Source organism: Electrona antarctica (genome assembly GCF_951216825.1).
Source record: "Electrona antarctica genome assembly, chromosome: 24".
Lineage (NCBI taxonomy): Eukaryota > Metazoa > Chordata > Actinopteri > Myctophiformes > Myctophidae > Electrona > Electrona antarctica.
Window position 1 is genome coordinate 1814105 of NC_136803.1, and position 20035 is coordinate 1834139.

The 20035-nt window shown below is 43.2% G+C and overlaps 1 protein-coding gene across 1 annotated transcript in view; it reads left to right on the forward strand.

Annotated features, from left to right (window-relative positions):
• Nucleotides 1-3163: 3163 nt before the first annotated feature.
• Nucleotides 3164-20035, forward strand: part of LOC306917168 (FERM, ARHGEF and pleckstrin domain-containing protein 1-like) — a 112280-nt gene continuing 95408 nt past the window's right edge. Inside the window, exons 1-2 of the mRNA XM_079495301.1 lie at nt 3164-3521; nt 16807-17037. Coding sequence (XP_079351427.1) covers nt 16864-17037 — 174 coding nt within the window. The 5' untranslated portion in view covers nt 3164-3521; nt 16807-16863. The remainder of the gene's footprint in view (nt 3522-16806; nt 17038-20035) is intronic.

Genomic DNA, 20035 nt, shown 5'->3' on the forward strand with positions numbered 1-20035 from the left:
GTGGTAATTTTAACGTGTCGGACCGCTGATTCGAACTGGCGACCTTCCGGTATCAAGACCGCTCCGCAATCCGTTCGGCCACCGCTGCCACTGGTGTGAGATGGAAAAGGGGCGACCCTACCTGTTACCAAAAATAAAAGGGTCAAATACATGACAGACAGACAGACAGACAGACAGACAGACACACTTCACTGTCACATATATCTCCATATATGGGCCTTCAAACAATAGCCTTGGATCAAGTTGGATGTATTCTATCGATTTTGACATCATGAAAGTATGCATAATCCAAGGCTAGACATGCAATTGACAGGCAAATGGTTCCATTATACTGTTGGGTTTACAGACCCCGCCGGACCCCGCCCACATTACCTGGAGTAGGCCTAGAGCAGGGGTTCTCAACCCGTTGGTCGCGACCCCTCGGGGGGTCGCACAATTATTTTGGGGGGTCCCCAAATTATTTTAAAAAAAAAGAAGAAAAGAAAAGTTTTTGACTGGAAAATGGAAATGAAGAGTTTACATATAGTACACATAGTACATGCATACACCTTCCCTAATGATTATATCTGGTTTCAGTATTTATTTATGGTGTATTGTCTCTATTATTATTGTATTATTGGTTATTGTAGCAGTCAATTTATATTGGGGGTCGGGAGGGGGTCCCGAAAATTAAATGATTACTATATTTACCCAGGGTATCTGGGCTAAGCTCTAGAACTTGTTTCCAGCCAGGCCCTGCTCATAGAACATTTCATCGTAGTGGTTCAATGCCTTGTTCAAGGGCACTTCAGCGGTGGTAATTTTAACGTGTCGGACCGCTGATTCGAACTGGCGACCTTCCGGTATCAAGACCGCTCCGCAATCCGTTCGGCCACCGCTGCCGAGACATTGCCAAAGCATTTCCAGGGGTCCCCCGCCAAAAGCGTTTAGAACCCCTGGCCTAAAGCAGTGGTTCCCAAACTTTTTATTGACATTTATTAGGCCGCGGACCCCCATATGAAGAGATATGCCAGGGAGTCAGGGACCCCCATAAGAGAAGATTTTTATTAGGCCTACGGTTCTAGCAGTGATTCTCAACCATTTTCTTTTCAACCACCCCCACTTTGACATGCATTAGTCATCTATGGACCGCCATTTAATTAATCATTTCCATCTCTGGGAGCCCTTAATTATTGTAAAATCACTGTTGCCCGGTAATTTAACTCTGCTGTAGGCCTACCAAATGGACCCGTTACCGTTAGGGTCCGTTTGGTTCCATTTGTACACTCTGAGTTACAAACCCATAAGGGTCCATTTGGTTCCGAACTGGGGACCCCCTGGAACTCTCTCTTAAGGACCCATAGGGGTCCCCGGACCCCACTTTGGGAACCACTAAAGTAGAGGATCTACAGCTCTACGCTTTAGCTTTGAGATCTCTATATATCAAAGTGGCCAGAGAAAATAACAGTAGAGGATCTACAGCTCTACGCTTTAGCTTTGAGATCTTTATATATCAAAATGGCCGGAGCAGATAGCAGTCGGCCGTTTAGCTCAGTTGGTTAGAGCGTGGTGCTAATAACGCCAAGGTCGCGGGTTCGATCCCCGTAATGGCCACAACATTTTTTACTTTACCTTTTTTTGGTTAACATTAAGTAAGTAAAACATGTGAAAGAATGACATAATATAAATATAATAATATTACATTTGAGAAGAGTATTACGGTGAATTTAATGTCCACGGTTGGGGGCATTGTTTCTGGTACCATGGCATGAGCTAACCTTATAGTGAATATAGAATTCATGTAATTTCAGCAGAATATTAAATGAGATTTATTCTTCGTTTTGCTGATTGTACTGTCTTTTCCCAGCCAGTGTGTTTCTTTCTTTCTGGTGCTATTAAACATTAATCAACCCGGTCCCTAGTAGCAAAAAAACAAACAACTTGTACGATTCAATGTAATTTCACCAAATCATCTGCAGATGGCGCTGTGTATCTACTTTCTATTCACTGTCTTTGGAGCGCACCTCTATGCATTGGGTACTTTTTAGCCTTTATATGAATCTGCCTGGCTGCACTTCCTTGATGAATTTATTAGCATATCATATCATATCATATCATATCATATCATATCATATCATATCATATCATATCATATCATATCATATCATATCATATCATATCATATATCATACTATAATTATAATTACTATAATACTATAATAACTATATGACAATGTATTTTATTCTATAGTCTGCCTCCTTGCTATGTCTTTATATATGTTTCTCTGTTAAAGCACTTTGTGACTGGTTCTTAAAAGGTGCTATACAAATAAAGCTTTATTATTATTATTAATTACCTAAAATAGCTTAAAATAACGTTATATTTCTGACATCGATGGGCCCTATAGCCGAATATTTCAATATAATTATATTTTGTAATTGTTATTAATTTATTATTTTTATTTATACCCTTTTTATTATTTATTTGTTATTATATAAGTTACAGAGAAAATAAGATTTTAAAGGTCTCAAAATTCAACTTGAGTAAAATGATTTTACTCAAGTTGAATTGAATCCTTTTACTTTTACTTGTAACAAAGTAGTTCTATATTGCAGTATTGCTACTTTTACTCAAGTAAACAAAGGCAAGTGGTGTAAAAAGTACTACATTTTCCCCCAACACGTCTCAATATTTTTGCCATTGACAACGAAAGGAGAAATTAGGTCAAAACATGACGTCAATTTAACCAGCCAAACACATACGTTCAGTTGTTCATGAGATGATGTATAATGATAAGAGCGCCCCTCACTTCACACGGGTGTGATTTATTTTGGTAGGCCTACCAAATGGACCCGTTAGGGTACACTCTGAGTTACAGACCCATGAGGGTCCATTTGGTTCCTAACTGGGGACCCCCTGGAACTCTCTCAAGGACCCCCCGGACCCCAATGAAAGGGGAAATTAGGTCAAAATATATGACGTCAATTTAACCAACCAAACACATAAATTCAGTTGTTCATGAGATGATGTATAACGATAAGAGCGGCCCTCACTTCACACGGGTGTGATTCCCCCCCCCCCTTTTTCCCCCTTTTTTTTTTACTAAAACATTTGCAGTACTTTTTCCCACCACTGAATCCTTTCAGACTCCATACTCTACCACGGGGCAATAAGGTACCACGTGTCACTATGTGTTTCATTGTGTGAATCAGCGACCTCTCTCTCAGTCCAACAGTTTCCACATTGTAGCCCCAAAAGGAAGAAGCCACGGCTCGCACTGGATCCCATCCCGGGTTTATGGACACCCGGAGCCGCCGCTGAGCTCAGTGGACTGGTCCTGTCTTAAGACAAGACAGGAGGAGACTTCAGAGAGAGAGAGAGAGAGGGCAGAACAACAAATATACCTACCTAACCGAGCTATTGTGGATTTATACACCCAGAAGACCGACTCTGTTGTTGGGAGATAATAGAAAAAGGCTTGTTTTCGGCGGCGCGGGGACAGACTCCACTCCACCACCACTCCGGGGCTCCAGAAAAGAAGGTAAAAGAGGAGAGGAGTGTGGGGGTAAATTAAAACAAGGGACATTCATCTATCTTCGTGGTTATTTTCTTATTACGAATGAATGGGATTCATTGATTTAATTAACAGCCCCCCCCAGATTTACCGTCGGAGAGAGAGAGTGGTTTGACTTCCAAAATAGCCCCTGTTTTGTGTTATTTTGTACGGATATCTATGTCGCGTGTTTCTAGTCGGTATATCGGGCTTCAGTTTTTTTTTCTTCTTCCCCCTAATCGGCTGAAGCTTTTAAGGAGATCCCTTTTTACTATTAGATTAGTGCTGCATACATTAGGACAGCACTGTCTACTCTGCACACATGCAAAACATCTCTCTATGAATAACATATTATACATACTACTACCAAAAGATAGCCCGAAGCCACTTTGTTTTAATGTCTAGCAGCAATATAAAGTACGCCCCTTTTTTTCCTTCACCGCTTGACTGAATTTAATTGACAAAAGTCAATTAAAATGCTTCTGAAAATAGACTAACTATTGTCTTATCTTTAGAAGCATTTTTAATTAACTGACATTGTGTCTATTCTCCATTGCCATGAAGGTAAAGGAGTCACTGTCCATTCCTTGTTGTTCGGCTCATGGACAGTAATGGTCATTCATTCATGTTCAAATGTTTTAAAAGTGTGTACACATGTTGCCAGCCACCAGTGCCACCATACTAGTCTAATATACTGTCCATTGTTGTTATTATACACACACACTGTACGTGCCTGTATATGAATATGTCAGTGCTAGAGCAGGTTGCCTTACAGCCTAATGACATCTTCACCCTGGACTAAAAGATTACTGTGCGCCTAACCTACATTCAAAGGGCTTGAACTGAGCCAACTGTGGCCTACTACTCTCTCTCTCTGTCTGTGTGTGTGTGTGTGTGTGTGTGTGTGTGTGTGTGTGTGTGTGTGTGTGTGTGTGTGTGTCACCTCTGGGTCTATAATTATGTCTGCTCCTTTTCTGTATTCCTATGTCAAGGCTGTTGTGTGTGCTTTTGTGCATGTGTAAGATTCCTTTTTGTCTCACAGGAGTGTGTGTGTGCGCGCGCGTGCGGTGTGTACATGTGTGTGCATGCCATTTTGCTCAGTTCAAAGTAGTCTCACCCCTCTGGGCTACAGATAATAGCTCTCTCAATTTGCTGTGAGAAGCTGTGAGGCTCCTGTTTATTGTTTGACCAAACCAGGAGTTGTGGTGGGTTCCCTTCCCGAGCCACAACAAGACCCACTTCATTAATTAAGTCCCTTTCATCAATCAATATGTTCAGTTTAATGGCGAGGAGAGATTGTGTGACTCTGTTGCAGCCCATTGTTAATTTACGCACACACACACACACACGCACACACACACAGTGACCCAGTGTCTCAAGGGCAATGGAACAGCTTGGTCAATGGTGAGGGGTGTCACCTTGATAAGAATGCTACTGAGCATAACCATTGATCAGGCCAGGGGGGGATCTTGGATCTTGGATGGAAGAAATAACAAAGGAGAAATTAAAACAAGGAGCCTTGGCCTCCTCAAATGCAGCAAACCATTTCATTTTCTTAACCACTTTAAGCCCTATATATATATATTTGTACATGTCTGTTATGTGCACTGGTGTTTTGTGAGCGTTTTTAAATAAAGCCTGCAAAAGAAATGACCCATGCATCGGTAGTTTGATATGGGTTAATATTTTAACCCATTCTGGTCGGGAACCCCTTTTGGTTAAATGGGTTAAATATCTGTGTACTTGTAGTGTTTGACATATAGCCATATAAAGGTAGACGGCTCTTCCGGCTCTGGGGCGTCTGTATCTCAACGGAAGCATTGGCAAGCTTTCCCGAGATTCCTTGCGAAGCATAGCCGAAGCCGAACGGAAGGGGACGTTCGTTCGGTAGGCCAATCGGAGGCGCGACTCCCTCTTGTCCAGCAGCACTTTCTTGCCTTCCGAGATTCCGCTTGACTTCCTCCTCCCGTTGGAGACGGGTCTCTCCAACGAAAGTGCAGCGACCAATTTTAATATCTGTGGGTATTTGATTTAGCTTTTTTCAGTACTTTCACTGAGTACAGTGATTCATTCTGCTTTGGAAAATCCTTTGCCAAGAAAATTTGTCCTCTGCATTTAACCCATCCCATGTCCTAAGTTCAGCTCAGAGGCCTTGTGGTTAGAGTGTCCGCCCTGAGACTGGGGGGTCGGGGTTCGATCCCCGGCCGGGTCATAACAAAGAAAATGGGACCCAGTGCCTCCCTGCTTGACATACTGCGACATATTAGCGTCATGTCCAGGCGGTGTACTTGTACATCAAGCTGCCTCACGCTACAGAAACAGGAGATAAGCTCCTGCCCTATTGGGCCTCATGGCTTGGCAAGGCTACTTTTTTTGAGTGGTGTAAACCACTCCTACAACTGGCTTTGTTAGTTTACGTGTCTGTCTGTCTGTTCGTACCAAAAAATGAGCATGGTTGCTATGGTCACCCAGTTCACACGGGTGTGATTTCATTACGTCAGACATTACGTCAGACCACAGCTGATCAGTCTATATAAGACCTTACACCACTCAGTTCACACGGGTGTGATTTTTTACTCTTAAGTCCTAAGTTACCATTGGGTGTAGTGGACAGCCATTCTCCAGAGCCCGGGCACCAGCTAGCCTCCAGCTCGCCTCCAAGGCCAGTGTGGTTTGGCCAAAGGGCAATGGCAGCACGATCAACTGTACCTAACCTAATAAAGTTTCTTGGTGGGAGGGAAACCCACATGAACACGGAGAGAATATGCAAACTCCACACAGAAAGGCCCAACTCAGCCTCTTTCTGTGTTTCATACAATTATATACCTGGGAAATATACTGCATAAAGGCTTTTTGCTATTCTCACAGTCAGTCTCTTAGACCAGGGGTTCTCAACCCATGGGTCGCCACCCCTCGGGGGGTCGCCAAATTATTTTAGGGGGTCCCCAAATTATTTTCCAAAAAATATATATATATTTAAAAAAAAAAAAAAATCCACGATTTTTCAAAAATAGCAGACCTACAAGCTCATAGCGCGCCACTCGGTGGCGCGCTATGAGCTTGTAGATCTGCTATTTTTCAATAGCTAAATTATAACAATGCTTAAAACACCAAAAGGGGTTCCCGCCCAAAATGGTTTAAGGTTATTCATATTGTAGCAGTCAATTTATATTGGGGGTCGGGAGGGGGCGGGGCGGGGGTCCCGAGACATTGCCAAAGCATTTCCGGGGGTCCCCGGCCAAAAACGTTGAGAACCCCTGTCTTAGACAATGTACTGCCTAGTGTCCTGGCCTGTTTGGGAAGATCTTTACTTACTTTTAAGTAAGTCACAAACATTTAGGTTGGCATAGATTTAAAACATTCGCCGACCATCGGTAAGACCCGGGTTCAATTAGTAGGTTTGTTGTATTGGGAACTGAATAGTGATGCACCGAATATTTGGCTGCAGAAAATATTCGGCAGAAAATATTCGGCAGAAAATGGCTAAAAAATCATTTTCGGCCTATTCGGTTTCGGCCCGAATAGGCAGAAAATATATCACAGAATAGTGTATGCAATTAATGCATTCAAAAGAGCTGAATAAATGTTTTATGGACCCATAATAGTGATTATTATTTAAGTTTTGCCATAACCATTTCTTTTGCCATAAATCAGGTAGCTTTAAGGTACGGCCATGACAGCAACGGTAGGAAAAAAGATATATAATATTAATCATATTCGGTATTCGGTTTTCGGCCAACTGTTTCCTGTATTCGGTTTCGGCCAAGAATTTCCCTTTCGGTGCATCCCCAGAACTGTCTGTTAGGGAGTCAGTCATAGGGACCGAGTAACCAGAACGCTGTCTCGGTAAAACATGTCGCTGTCAGGTGGAAGGAAGCTGCCTGGAGACTCCATGTGTGCAGAGGAGGCATGTGGTTGTATACGGCTTGCAGTGCAAAAGGGAAACGGCTAAATTGGGGAGAAAATGGTTTTAAGACAGACACACACACACACACACACACACACACACACACACACACAGTCACACACACACCATCCGATTCCTTCGTCCTGGCTTCCCTCCCTCTCAATCACTGGGGGACTTTTCGAGCCGCCAAGCCCACAGTTGAAAGTGCTCTGGGTTAGGCCTCATTCTGTCCAGTCCATTGCTACACAGTACAGCAGTTCAACAGTAGCTTCCTTTGTGCCTGTCTGAGTGTCTCACTCTGTATTCCCGTCAGGCTGGACTCCCTGTGCAGCCCTCGGGCAGCAGTAGGACATGAAACCATGGCGGAGCTTGTAGTGCCTCTAAAGGGTTCTTTTTTTAAAATTTATTTTAACCACATTTTGCACCCATTTTCTCACCCTCATTTCCCCTGATCAGAAAAGGGATAATGTGTAAATGCAGAGAAAATAGAGTCTGCAACACTGCTGTGAAGACTCAGCTCCATTGGTTTATTTGAATCAACGTTTCGATCCCTTAGGAAGAAGATCTTCTTCATTCCTGAAGAAGATCCGATCCCTTAGGAAGAAGATCTTCTTCATTCCTGAAGAAGATCCGATCCCTTAGGAAGAAGATCTTCTTCATTCCTGAAGAAGATCCTAAGGGATCGAAACGTTGATTCAGATAAACCAGTGGAGCTGAGTTTTCATACCAGTGTTGCGGACTCTATTTTCTCCTCTTGTACTGCCTGTTGTCCAGCACCTGGGCTAGAGTGGAGGTGCATGCTCTATTACCTTTGTTAAAACGTGTAAATGCAGCATAGCTGTGTTTAAGGGTCTGATCAATAATTGGCTGTATGGATATCTTTCTCCATCTCGTCCAGGTCTGCAGAGAGCTGCCATCAAAGCAGTTTTTGAGTGGTGCAACCATTCCAAGGAACAGCAATGTCCGTGTTAACCTATGTGTGTGTGACCATGAGTACCAGTAGGGGCAAACGTGGCGCTGTTGTGCCAGAAACAGAGAGAGAGAGATAGTGCTGCACTGTTGCCTGCTAATGAGAGAGAGAGGGAGAGAGAGAGTGAGAGGGGGGAGGGGAGTTGCACCACTCAGTTCACACGGGTGTGATTTTTGGTTCAGCGTTGCAAGTTTAGTTGACAAGTTGCAGGATTTCTGTGCTTGGCTCACACTTGGCATATAAACCACTTTTCCACAATTTCTTTGCATTTCGTGTTCTTAGTTTAAAAAAAACTTAAAGGCTTAAAATGAACTTGCTGTGACCTGTAGAGAAAACCTAGGCTGTTCTTGTTGAGTTGGTATTAAATCCAGAGAGAGAAAAACAACAGACAAAGCCAAAGAAAACAACCCCTGCAGCCTGCGCAGGGAGCGGGTGTGAATTAGCGGTGTTTGTCAGGGTAATTGGCACCTCACTGTTAGGGAATTATTAGGCAAAGCTGTAAAAACTACTTGCCACCTCATGCTCTGAAGGCTTACAGCAGGGGTTCTCAACGTTTTTGGCCGGGGACCCCCGGAAATGCTTTGGCAATGTCTCGGGACCCCCGCCCCGCCCCCGCCCGACCCCCAATATAACCATTTTGGGCGGGAACCCCTTTTGGTGTTTTAAGCATTGTTATAATTTAGCTATTGAAAAATAGCAGATCTACAAGCTCATAGCGCGCCACCGAGTGGCACGCTATGAGCTTGTAGGTCTGCTATTTTTGAAAAATCGTGAAAATAAATTATATTTTTTAAATAATTTGGGGACCCCCTAAAATAATTTGGCGACCCCCCGAGGGGTCGCGACCCACGGGTTGAGAACCCCTGGTTTACAGTGCGGAGGAGAAGAGGTAAATCTCACACAGAAAAATAGGACTGAAGCATTTTTAAGTATTGTTGTTTATGAACCTATCCAGTCCAGTGTTGTTTTCGTCGACTAATACTATGACGAAAAATGTTCGTCGACTACCTTTTTTCACTGACAAAAACGACATAAACTAAATAAAAACTTGGCCATGATGACTAAAACTATGACTAAATATATTGACAATTTCGTCAACAAATAAAAACTAGACTAAAATGCTGGGAAGGGACTAGTGGACATTTGGACAAGAGATCCAGTATAAGTCATTTTACGCTTGGATGCATGCTGAAAATAGCAGATCTAGCTCGCGTTGTGAGCTTGTAGATCAGCTATTTTCAGCAAGTGTAAAAACAGTCATTACGATGGCATCAACGCCCACCAAACTACATTTTAGTCGACCTAAATTTACAGTTGATCTAGTCGACTAAAATCTTATGATATTTAGTCGACTAAAACTAGACTAACACTAAAACATTTCCGGCTGACTAAAATGTGACTGAAACTAATTGAGAACTATTGAATAGACTATGACTAAAACAACACTGATCCAGTCTACTGTATCTTGTCGTGGAGCTGTTTTGCAGTCAGGTAAGGGAGCTCATGTAGAGTTGTAGACTTGGCAGGGGAAATGGCAGAGCCTACAGAGTGGAACAACTGTGCGCGTTGCCGCAGGTATAATGAGTAACCTGATTGTCAGCTTTCTTTATTGTCGAGTTTACTTCCATGGCCTGGATCCAGTTTCCAACTGAGGTCTCTCTCTTTGGCCTGGAGGAGCATAATGTCAGGCTCCTGTTTTCTACGGGAGGACGAGAGAGAACAAGCAGAGGTAGTAAACTGAGTTTGTGTCTTGGTTGGTTGTATTGTTAACCTGATGAAGAGAAGGGAAGAAGGTGCACTTGGTATTGGTCTTCACTATGAAAGGGTGTATGTTCTGTACACGAAATCTTGGATTGAGTGAGCGTGAGTCTTAAAAATGTAGGCCTGACATCGAAATTTAAAAGATATATATTTTTAAAATGTATTGTTTTTCTGAAAAACCTGATATTTCTATATCAGTGGTTCTCAGTATTTCATGTCAAGGACCCCAAAAATTATATGTAATATGCCGCCGACCCCCATCTGAAAATATGTTGTTCCAGGAACTCTGAAAGAATATATATTCAAAGGCACATTTTCACGATTAAAAAAAAATAATAGCAGATCTACAAGCTCAATAGCAGATCTACAAGCTCATACAACCTCAATAGCAGATCTACAAGCTATGAGCTTGTAGATCTGCTATTTTTCAATAGCTAAAGCATAACATAATGCTAACACCAAAATGGGTTCCCGTCCAAAATGGGGTAAAGGTTATCAAGTTCCTAGGCTATAACTTATAGCAGTACCTGTTATGTTAATATCTGTCTAACATCTGTGGATATCATGTGTTAATGCGTCACCAAGGAGACTTTGACATTTTCCGTTTCCGTGTTGTGTTGCTTCCGTTTTCAGTCACTGCTGTTTGGAATATCTTCTCATGCTGACATGACATGAGGACAAAGGGAGGAGTGTCTTTTCATCTGTCTGTCCTGGCTTGAACGAAACAACCTCTGGCAGGGTTTTAAATAGACACACACAGACCAATTCACACATCTGGTATCTCCTTCTCCTCGATACTTACTTATTAGCTCTAGCATTGATTTGTAGATCGTCGTGCTGATAATTCTTAAAAGGACGGTTTGGTCTGGCCCCGGGGGGCACGGGCGTGTGTGTGTGTGTGTGTGTGTGTGTGTGTGTGTGTGTGTGTGGGGGGGGGGGGGGGTCCCTTTGAGTGGCTCTCTGTCTTCCCAAACATTCCACAGCTATGATGTCACCAACTGTCTGAGAGGCATACCTATTGTCTGGCCCTCGTCAGCAACTCGTGTGAAGTAGAAGTGTGGAGATGACAAAATAATAACAATAGTAGCATTATTATGGTTATTAACAAAGAAGATGCTAATTTACCAACACAGAAAGTGATGTAACTAACTGTCCCCTTGGCGCTTTTAAGAACAAGCAGCTAGTCTTTTAGAAAAGTAGGTTTTAGATTAGAGGAGAAGGAATGAATGAATGAATGACCTGGTAGTGAGTCAAGTCTGAACTGGTTCTAAACCTACTGTTCCCGTGATGGTGAAGGTGCGGCTGGGGAATCCCGCCTGCTTTCAGCCACGCTGAGGTGTGCATGTATGTATGTAAGCGTGCACTGCGTGCCACACGGCCCACACACACACACACACGTATGTAAGCGTGCATGCCACACGGCCCACACACACACACACGTGGTCGCATGCTCATCGTGATTTAGTGTCTAGCTCTGCACATTAAGACACGCATATATTAATTCGGGGGAATGCATGCAAGTCTTGGTTCGACAGACCTGCCTGTGTTTCCCAAACTCTAGGCCCTCGACCAATTAAAACTCACCACGGAATAACTGTGGGATTGTGGTTTTATGTTGCAACAAGGAAAATTACCCCGAGACCGAATGAACACAACGTTTATTGCGGATTTATTAAACTAACAAAACACAAATAGCCACTAAAACTTTGGTATTTTTTTCAGCCTTAAAGTTGAATAAACCGTATCATGTTATTTTAACAGTCCCCAACTCTCATCCACAGCGACCCCACTATGACTATGCTGCTGGTTTTCTGTCCAATCAGGAAAAAAAACACCCTTTTATTGCTTCTCAACTGCTGCTGGTGTCCTTGTCTTTTCTATAGCTGTCAGCGACTAGTTAGACCTGGAACGGCAGTTGAATGCTGGCAGGATAGAAAAGGCTAGAGGTCCTGGTAGTAGTGGCGTGCACAGATAGACACTAGGGGGTGCTAGAGAGCACCCCCTGCCCTTTTGGCAATGTGCCCTTTTGGGAAAAAAAATAAAAAAAAATGTTTTTGTACAGTGGTCCATGGTGACATTGATCAATTCTTGATAAAAAGCTTCTAATATATTATTTAGGCCCCAAAATCTATAAATCTCACACTATTAAGGCAACCGGCCGGTTCCACGCGCTGCACAAGGTGCCCTTTTTGTCACTTGAGCACCTGCCCCTCTAAATGTCTGTGCACGCCACTGCCTGGTAGGATAGAAAACCAGCAACAATGCATTATCTGTGGGATAGAAAACCAGCAGTACTGGAGTCTGTATATGAGTATCACCGATACTGATGTTACTGTACCAGCTCAGTGGCCTCGTGGTTAGAGATTCTGCCCTGAGAGATTGGGAGGAGAGTCCCAGGCCTCAATATCCATGGCTTGATCATACTATACCAAAGACTATAAAAAAAATATAGTTATCCAAAGCCAAGCAGGGAGGCTTGGCACTCAGCATCAAGGGTGGGTTGGATTGGAGCTAAATTCCGGTGACAAACTGTTGTCGCCGTGTCCAGGGGGTGTACTTAAGCAATATTACACGAGAGGGTGTGGTTTAACGTGATTATTGCCACGACAGTGATGCGGTCAGGAACGAGACGAAGTCGAGTTCCGCAAGCATCACTGAAGTGGCAATAATCACGTTAAACCACACCCTCTGGTGTAATATTGCAATTATACAACAGTTACCCTTAAAACTAAGAAAATCGCTGAAAAAATATATTTTTTTAATGACAGATGTAGTCACTATTACCACAAATGTCCCAAGAAACTAGCTAGCCTAGCCACCGAGTTTGCTAGCGCTCTGGGAAAACAGAGCAGCTGAATTCTTTGTTTTGATTAGGTGGTGAATGGTGCTGGTTTGATCCACGGCTAGAAGGCTGTTTCAACCAATCAGATTGCTTCCTCGAAACGACCTGTTTGAGATAGGTTGTAGTTGTAGGACTAATGACTGGTCTAACCAATGACTAGTCTAAACCAAAAACTGTCTAAACTAATGTTTGACTGAAGCTTGTGATGTCCTATAGTCGGACTACAGGACCAACGCCGGCCTGACCACTACACAGCATAAGTCTACAATATATAAGTCTACAAGATAAATCATACAGTCTGTCACAAACTGTAATAGTAAGTAATTTCGCAATGCGGGGCTGCAGTAGCCTGGCTAATAAGCCAGACTAATATCACACAACACTGTCGCGGTATATCAGTCTGGGCTGGCTCCACTTGGATTTCATTTCCCGGGGGGGCGGGTTCAAACATTTTCTCTTTGACGCAATTGGTCAGAGCTACTGTCAGTCAAAAGTCTCAAGCATTGAACGTCACTGTACCAAAGCCCGCCCATATTGCATACCGTGTCCCGATTGGTCCGACCTGTTCTCGGTTGTAGGAAAGAGGCGTGCTACTGAGCCTCGCCAGACCGTAATCCGCAGGTAGGCAACTTTTTTTTGCCAACGGCTGATTCGGTCTGGTTTATTAACCAGGCTAGGGCTGCAGCAGAGGCTATGGCTGTTTGGGGGTCCTTGGCATTGGAAGGTTTTGGAATCCCATGTTGGACTGTAATCGTTGCTCTTGAAGATGAACCGCAAGTTGAACCACAGTTTTGTGGTATTATCAGTGCATTATCTGTGGGATAAATGTTCATTTTGATAACATCTGTCGCTATAAACCAACGCTGGTGGTATGGGACCGATATGCGGTCTAGTGTTTCACTAAGCTAGCATTTAATCCATTTTGGGCGGGAACCCCTTTTGGTGTTGGCATTATGTTATGCTACGAGCTTGTAGGTCTGCTATTTTTGAAAAATAATTTCTGATCAAATCATTTCATCAGAGTGAAAGTTTTTCACTCAAATCTTTGCTTCTGGGGGGCGTCCCTGGAACAACATATTTTCAGATGGGGGTCGGCAGCCAAATGCATATATTTTTAGGGGGTCCTTGACATGAAAATGTTTGAGAACGACTGACACAGAAACATAGGGTTTTTCAGAAAACTGTCTTGAATTTAGAAGAATCGTTCCCAGGTCAAAATGGTTTAAACACGCGCCATCATATCCGAGGGTCGTGTCCGGCATGTGTGCCTGTCAGCACATGGTACGGTGGAACTAGTCCTGGATTATGTCTCCCGTCAGCTGCCCTGCACTATTTCTGGTTCTACGACATGTCAGTGGTGACTAGTCTGTGGCTGAACGAGAACATTGTCGTTAAAAATAAAAGCTCGTTTTATTCAGGCACAATGGATGTGGCGGTGTTCACAGGCCTTCCCTACCTACACTAGGGCATTAAGCAACTAGTCGACTAGTTTACTAGTCGACTAGTAAATCCACTAGTCGACCTTGCTGGTACTAGTCGACTAGTTGATAAGGAAAAAAAAAAAAAAAGTTCATTTTTTTTTTCTTTTTTTTTTTTTACCGATTTTGTAGGCCTCAATATCAGGTAGATTATAGTTATAGTCACCATGTACACAGTTTTTTAATGTACAAATATTTATTTCCAAAAAAAAAAAAAACTTTTTTTTTTTAAACATAAAAGGTGGTTTAACAACTAGTCGACTAGTTGCCTAGTTGCCTAGTTTACTAGTCGACTAGTAAACTAGGCAACTAGTCAACTAGTAAAAATGACTAGAAGTGAATGCCCTAACCTACACCCCTTCTAATATTTTGATGCCAGGTGGCATTTCTTTTTGAGGGGCTCCTATGCCCAGCTTTGTGTGTTTGTGTGTACCCCATAGCGATGATTCTATTGGCTGAGCACCACATAGCGATGATTTGATTGGCTGAGCACCCCATAGCGATGATTTGATTGGCTGAGCACCCCATAGCGATGATTTGATTGGCTGAGCACCCCATAGCGATGATTTGATTGGCTGAACAATGTACTTTTTGAGGACAGAAAAGTGAGGACGGCAATTGTGATTGGCCGGAATGTGATGATGATGATAAGAGCGCCATTCACTTTCACACGGGTGTGATTATTTTTTTTCTTCTTTCAGCGGGTTGCAATTAGCTCTTCGCTAAGTCCCACCCAAGCCCGTTGTTGGCCAATACCACGTTAGCGACGGTTACTAAGGTAGAAAACTGGTCACGCTTGCAATGCTGGTCAAAATGTTTAAGCAGTGTCAATAAATATATTTGCTGTACAGCATGTGTGGACCTCAGAAAGAGGGTTTGTTTTCTTACCTTGTTATGAGCAAACTAGTCCGTTCCATGAATTATTTCGCTCCGTTGTGCAGTTTAATAGTACATATTAGAAATAAAAATAGGCTCTCATTGACTTCCATTGTAACGGGGGAACAGCTCTCAAAGTCACTCTTTTAGAACACTAAGCTGATTCTGACCGTTTATGACATCAGGAAAACTCACTCACTTTTATTTTTAATAAAAAATGTCAACGTTGTCTTGTCTGTTTTTGTTTTGACTTCAGTGTTGCCACATTGTGTGAGAGAAATAAGCCAACCCACCTCCAAAAACAAGCCAACTCTTAAAGCCAAATCAAGAAAAACAAGCCAAAACAAACACAATAATACGACCATATATAATCATAATAAAAAGATTGTATGCATTTATCATTATAAATACTATGTAGGCCTATGTCTATGATAATTAATGTTTTGGTAATGTATTACATACACTAATTATTAGCCTTAAGCCAAAAGTAGCGGGAAATAAGCAGACCTGGCAACCCTGACAAGTTTGTGTGGAAAGAAGTTCCGGTTTGCCTACAAAACGATCTGATTGGTCCAAATCTGTACACACACTTCTGAAGTAGCCTCGGTCTCAGCCTTCCATCCAGGCCGTTGGATGTAAACAAATGTATTTGATCTCGTCCACTTGTCGCAAACACCATACACAATTTTGGACGCGTTTGAGGGAGACACTTTAGGAGAAATGTCTGGGACTGCAGCTGGGTGCTCAAACAGCATGGAGACTTGTTTACAAACGAGAGTTGGGAACACCAGAACCGCTTCACTGTATATCTCCAACCAAAATAGTTACTTTATAAATCTATCAAAAGACGAAAAGTTTTCCTGATGTCATAAACTGTCAGAATCAGCTTTTGTTGTGTTCGCTTATGTGCTAACTGACTGACTTTGAGAGCCAGGTATTTGACCAGCATGCAAGCGTGACCAGTTTTCTACCTTAGTAACCGTCGCTAACGTGGTATTGGCCAACAACGGGCTTGGGTGGGACTTAGCGAAGAGTGAATTGAAACACACACACACACATACACACACACACACACACACACACACACACACACACACACACACACACACACACACACACACTAAACCTAGTATACACGGTTACAAAGCTCTTGAGGTTTAAGGCGGGAAGTCGGGAACCCCTTTTGGTGTTTTAACTAAGCATTATGTTATACTTTAGCTATTGAAAAATAGCAGACCTACAAGCTCATAGCGCGCCACCGAGTGGCGCGCTACGAGCTTGTAGGTCTGCTATTTTTGAAAAATCGTAAAAATGCGGCACAAATCTTTGAATATATTATATTCTTTCAAAGCGAACGTTTTTTTTAATTTCGACGTCAGGCCTAAATGGATTAATCCCAGAGACCCAGACCTTCATTCTTCTGTCTCTCTTCTCTCCAGACATTGCAGCGGTGTGTCCCTGAGGCCAGACAGACAGACAGACGGACCGTGTGAACCATGGTGGAGCCTGCTGACAGGCCCTCTGTCGCCGGCCACAGGCTCGGGGCCCCCGACAGCTTCGGGGTGTCCACCCTGGAGCCCGGCCTGCAGCCCCCCGCCCCGGCCCCGGGGCGACCCGTGTCCGTCAGGGTGCAAATGTTGGACGACACCCAGGAAGTCTTCCAGATAACGGTAAGAGTTTATTCTTTTTTTTTAAGTGGTGCTACCACTTCCTTAAGTGACTATGTGTGTGGCTGGGTGGCTGGCTGGCTGGCTGGCTGGGTGGGTGGGTGGGTGGCTGCGTCTGACACAAACACACACGCACATATTAACTGTATATATGGTGATTTTGGGTGTGCCAGTACAGTACAGTACAGTAGAGGGTACAGTAGAGGGACCCCCACACGGTAACTATGTCATTTATCAACCGTTTCGGACGCGGGGCGGCTCGTCGGAATCGGGCCGGCACCCTGGGTGCGTTCCTGTGGGTCTGGAACTCCCCCCCCCCCCCCCCCCCCCCCAGGGACCCCCACACGGAGTTGCACCACTTACTTCACACAGGTGTGATTCTTTTGTGTTTATGTGAGTAATTGTAATTTCTGCAAGCAAATTTCACTTCTTATATTCACGTTTGAACCCATTTATTACGACCTGAGGATGCATCTGTGTCACCTTAGCTTTTAACCATTATTTTAAACTTTAGCTGTTGAAAAATAGCAAATCTAGAAGCTCATAGCATTAATTGAGTTATAATGGAGTTCAAAGAGATATGTGATATGTTGTGGACATCCAGTAGTCGCTGGGCGAGGTTGTTTGGCCGTTGTGTAGCTGACCTGTTTGTTATTGAAACGTTGTGTAGCTGACATGTTTGTTATTGAAACGTTGTGTAGCTGACATGTTTGTTATTGAAACGTTGTGTAGCTGACATGTTTGTTATTGAAACGTTGTGTAGCTGACCTGTTTGTTATTGAAACGTTGTGTAGCTGACATGTTTGTTATTGAAACGTTGTGTAGCTGACCTGTTTGTTATTGAAACGTTGTGTAGCTGACATGTTTGTTATTGAAATGTTGAGTAGCTGACCTGTTTGTTATTGAAACGTTGTGTAGCTGACATGTTTGTTATTGAAACATTGTGTAGCTGACATGTTTGTTATTGAAACGTTGTGTAGCTGACCTGTTTGTTATTGAAACGTTGTGTAGCTGACCTGTTTGTTATTGAAACGTTGTGTAGCTGACCTGTTTGTTATTGAAACGTTGTGTAGCTGACATGTTTGTTATTGAAACGTTGTGTAGCTGACATCTTTGTTATTGAAACGTTGTGTAGCTGACATCTTTGTTATTGAAACGTTGTGTAGCTGACCTGTTTGTTATTGAAACGTTGTGTAGCTGACCTGTTTGTTATTGAAACGTTGTGTAGCTGACATGTTTGTTATTGAAACGTTGTGTAGCTGACATGTTTGTTATTGAAACGTTGTGTAGCTGACATGTTTGTTATTGAAACGTTGTGTAGCTGACATGTTTGTTATTGAAACGTTGTGTAGCTGACATGTTTGTTATTGAAACGTTGTGTAGCTGACATGTTTGTTATTGAAACGTTGTGTAGCTGACATGTTTGTTATTGAAACGTTGTGTAGCTGACATGTTTGTTATTGAAACGTTGTGTAGCTGACATGTTTGTTATTGAAACGTTGTGTAGCTGACATGTTTGTTTTTGAAACGTTGTGTAGCTGACATGTTTGTTATTGAAACGTTGTGTAGCTGACCTGTTTGTTATTGAAACGTTGTGTAGCTGACATGTTTGTTATTGAAACGTTGTGTAGCTGACATGTTTGTTATTGAAACGTTGTGTAGCTGACATGTTTGTTATTGAAACGTTGTGTAGCTGACATGTTTGTTATTGAAACGTTGTGTAGCTGACATGTTTGTTATTGAAATTGCACAGTGACCTTTTTGGCGGAGCTACAGCTGTCTGCTGACGGAGTGCGGACATCTCTTCTCTAGAGTTGCAATGGAATCATGGCAATAGTTTTTAGTGCTCCATAAAAAACCAGCTCAGCAAAGAGATGATGGCAAACTCTCAACACTAGAACTGGCCATCTGAGATGGTGCTTCTTTTGCAACATCCCGGGGCAGCCATTCAGAATTCATGCATCTGTAGTTCCATCTGTAGTTCCATCTGTAGTTACATCTGTAGTGTACATCTTGTGTTTTTCCGACCCACGGCCCATAATAGTACTGCGGGTAGTCTGTCCTGCCAGGACATCTGCTAAAAACCAAGGGGAACAGAACCGACGGTCCACTCCTTTTGCACGACGGACAATCCACTCATGCAATGCATTTAGTTTAGAGATAGAGAGAGAGAGAGAGAGAGAGGTCTCTGAGTGGTGGTCAGATATATTGTGGTCAATACGATATTTAAATATAGTATTAGTATGTTTTTCAGCCATTCCTTTTGGAAATGTACGTTAATATGTGAACAATATTGCCTTTCTGTGTGGAGTTTGCATGTTCTCCCCGTGTCCCCTAGGGTAGGTACCCTCACATGTTCTCCCCGTGTCCCCTAGGGTAGGTACCCTCACATGTTCTCCCCGTGTCCCCTAGGGTAGGTACCCTCACATGTTCTCCCCGTGTCCCCTAGGGTAGGTACCCTCACATGTTCTCCCCGTGTCCCCTAGGGTAGGTACCCTCACATGTTCTCCCCGTGTCCCCTAGGGTAGGTACCCTCACATGTTCTCCCCGTGTCCCCTAGGGTAGGTACCCTCAGAAAAAACATGCAGTAATCCTGGTCTCTAAACTACCTCCCCCTGGCCAGCCGGGGCGCCTGATGGAGGGGAAAGGAACTGGTCGGAATAACGTGTTCCTTCCACGCGCTACGTCCGGCCGGGGAATCTACCCCCTGTCAGGGGAAAGAAGCAGCTTGGACTCCTCATGCATAAAAGGAAGCATGAGGTCAGTCCGCTGCCCCCCAGGTTGGCAGAGGAAGTGTAGTGCCTAGGATTACATTAGATAATTGACACTGGGTGAAAAAATGGGTTACAAAATTCTGGGGTAAAACATTAAAAAAAATATATATATATATATGTGAACAATATTTAAGGTTTCATTAAAATCTTCCCCCCCCCCCACAGACTATGCAGTCACACATACAGCGGCAATAGCCCTTGAATCTCAGGGATTCATTCAAGCTATT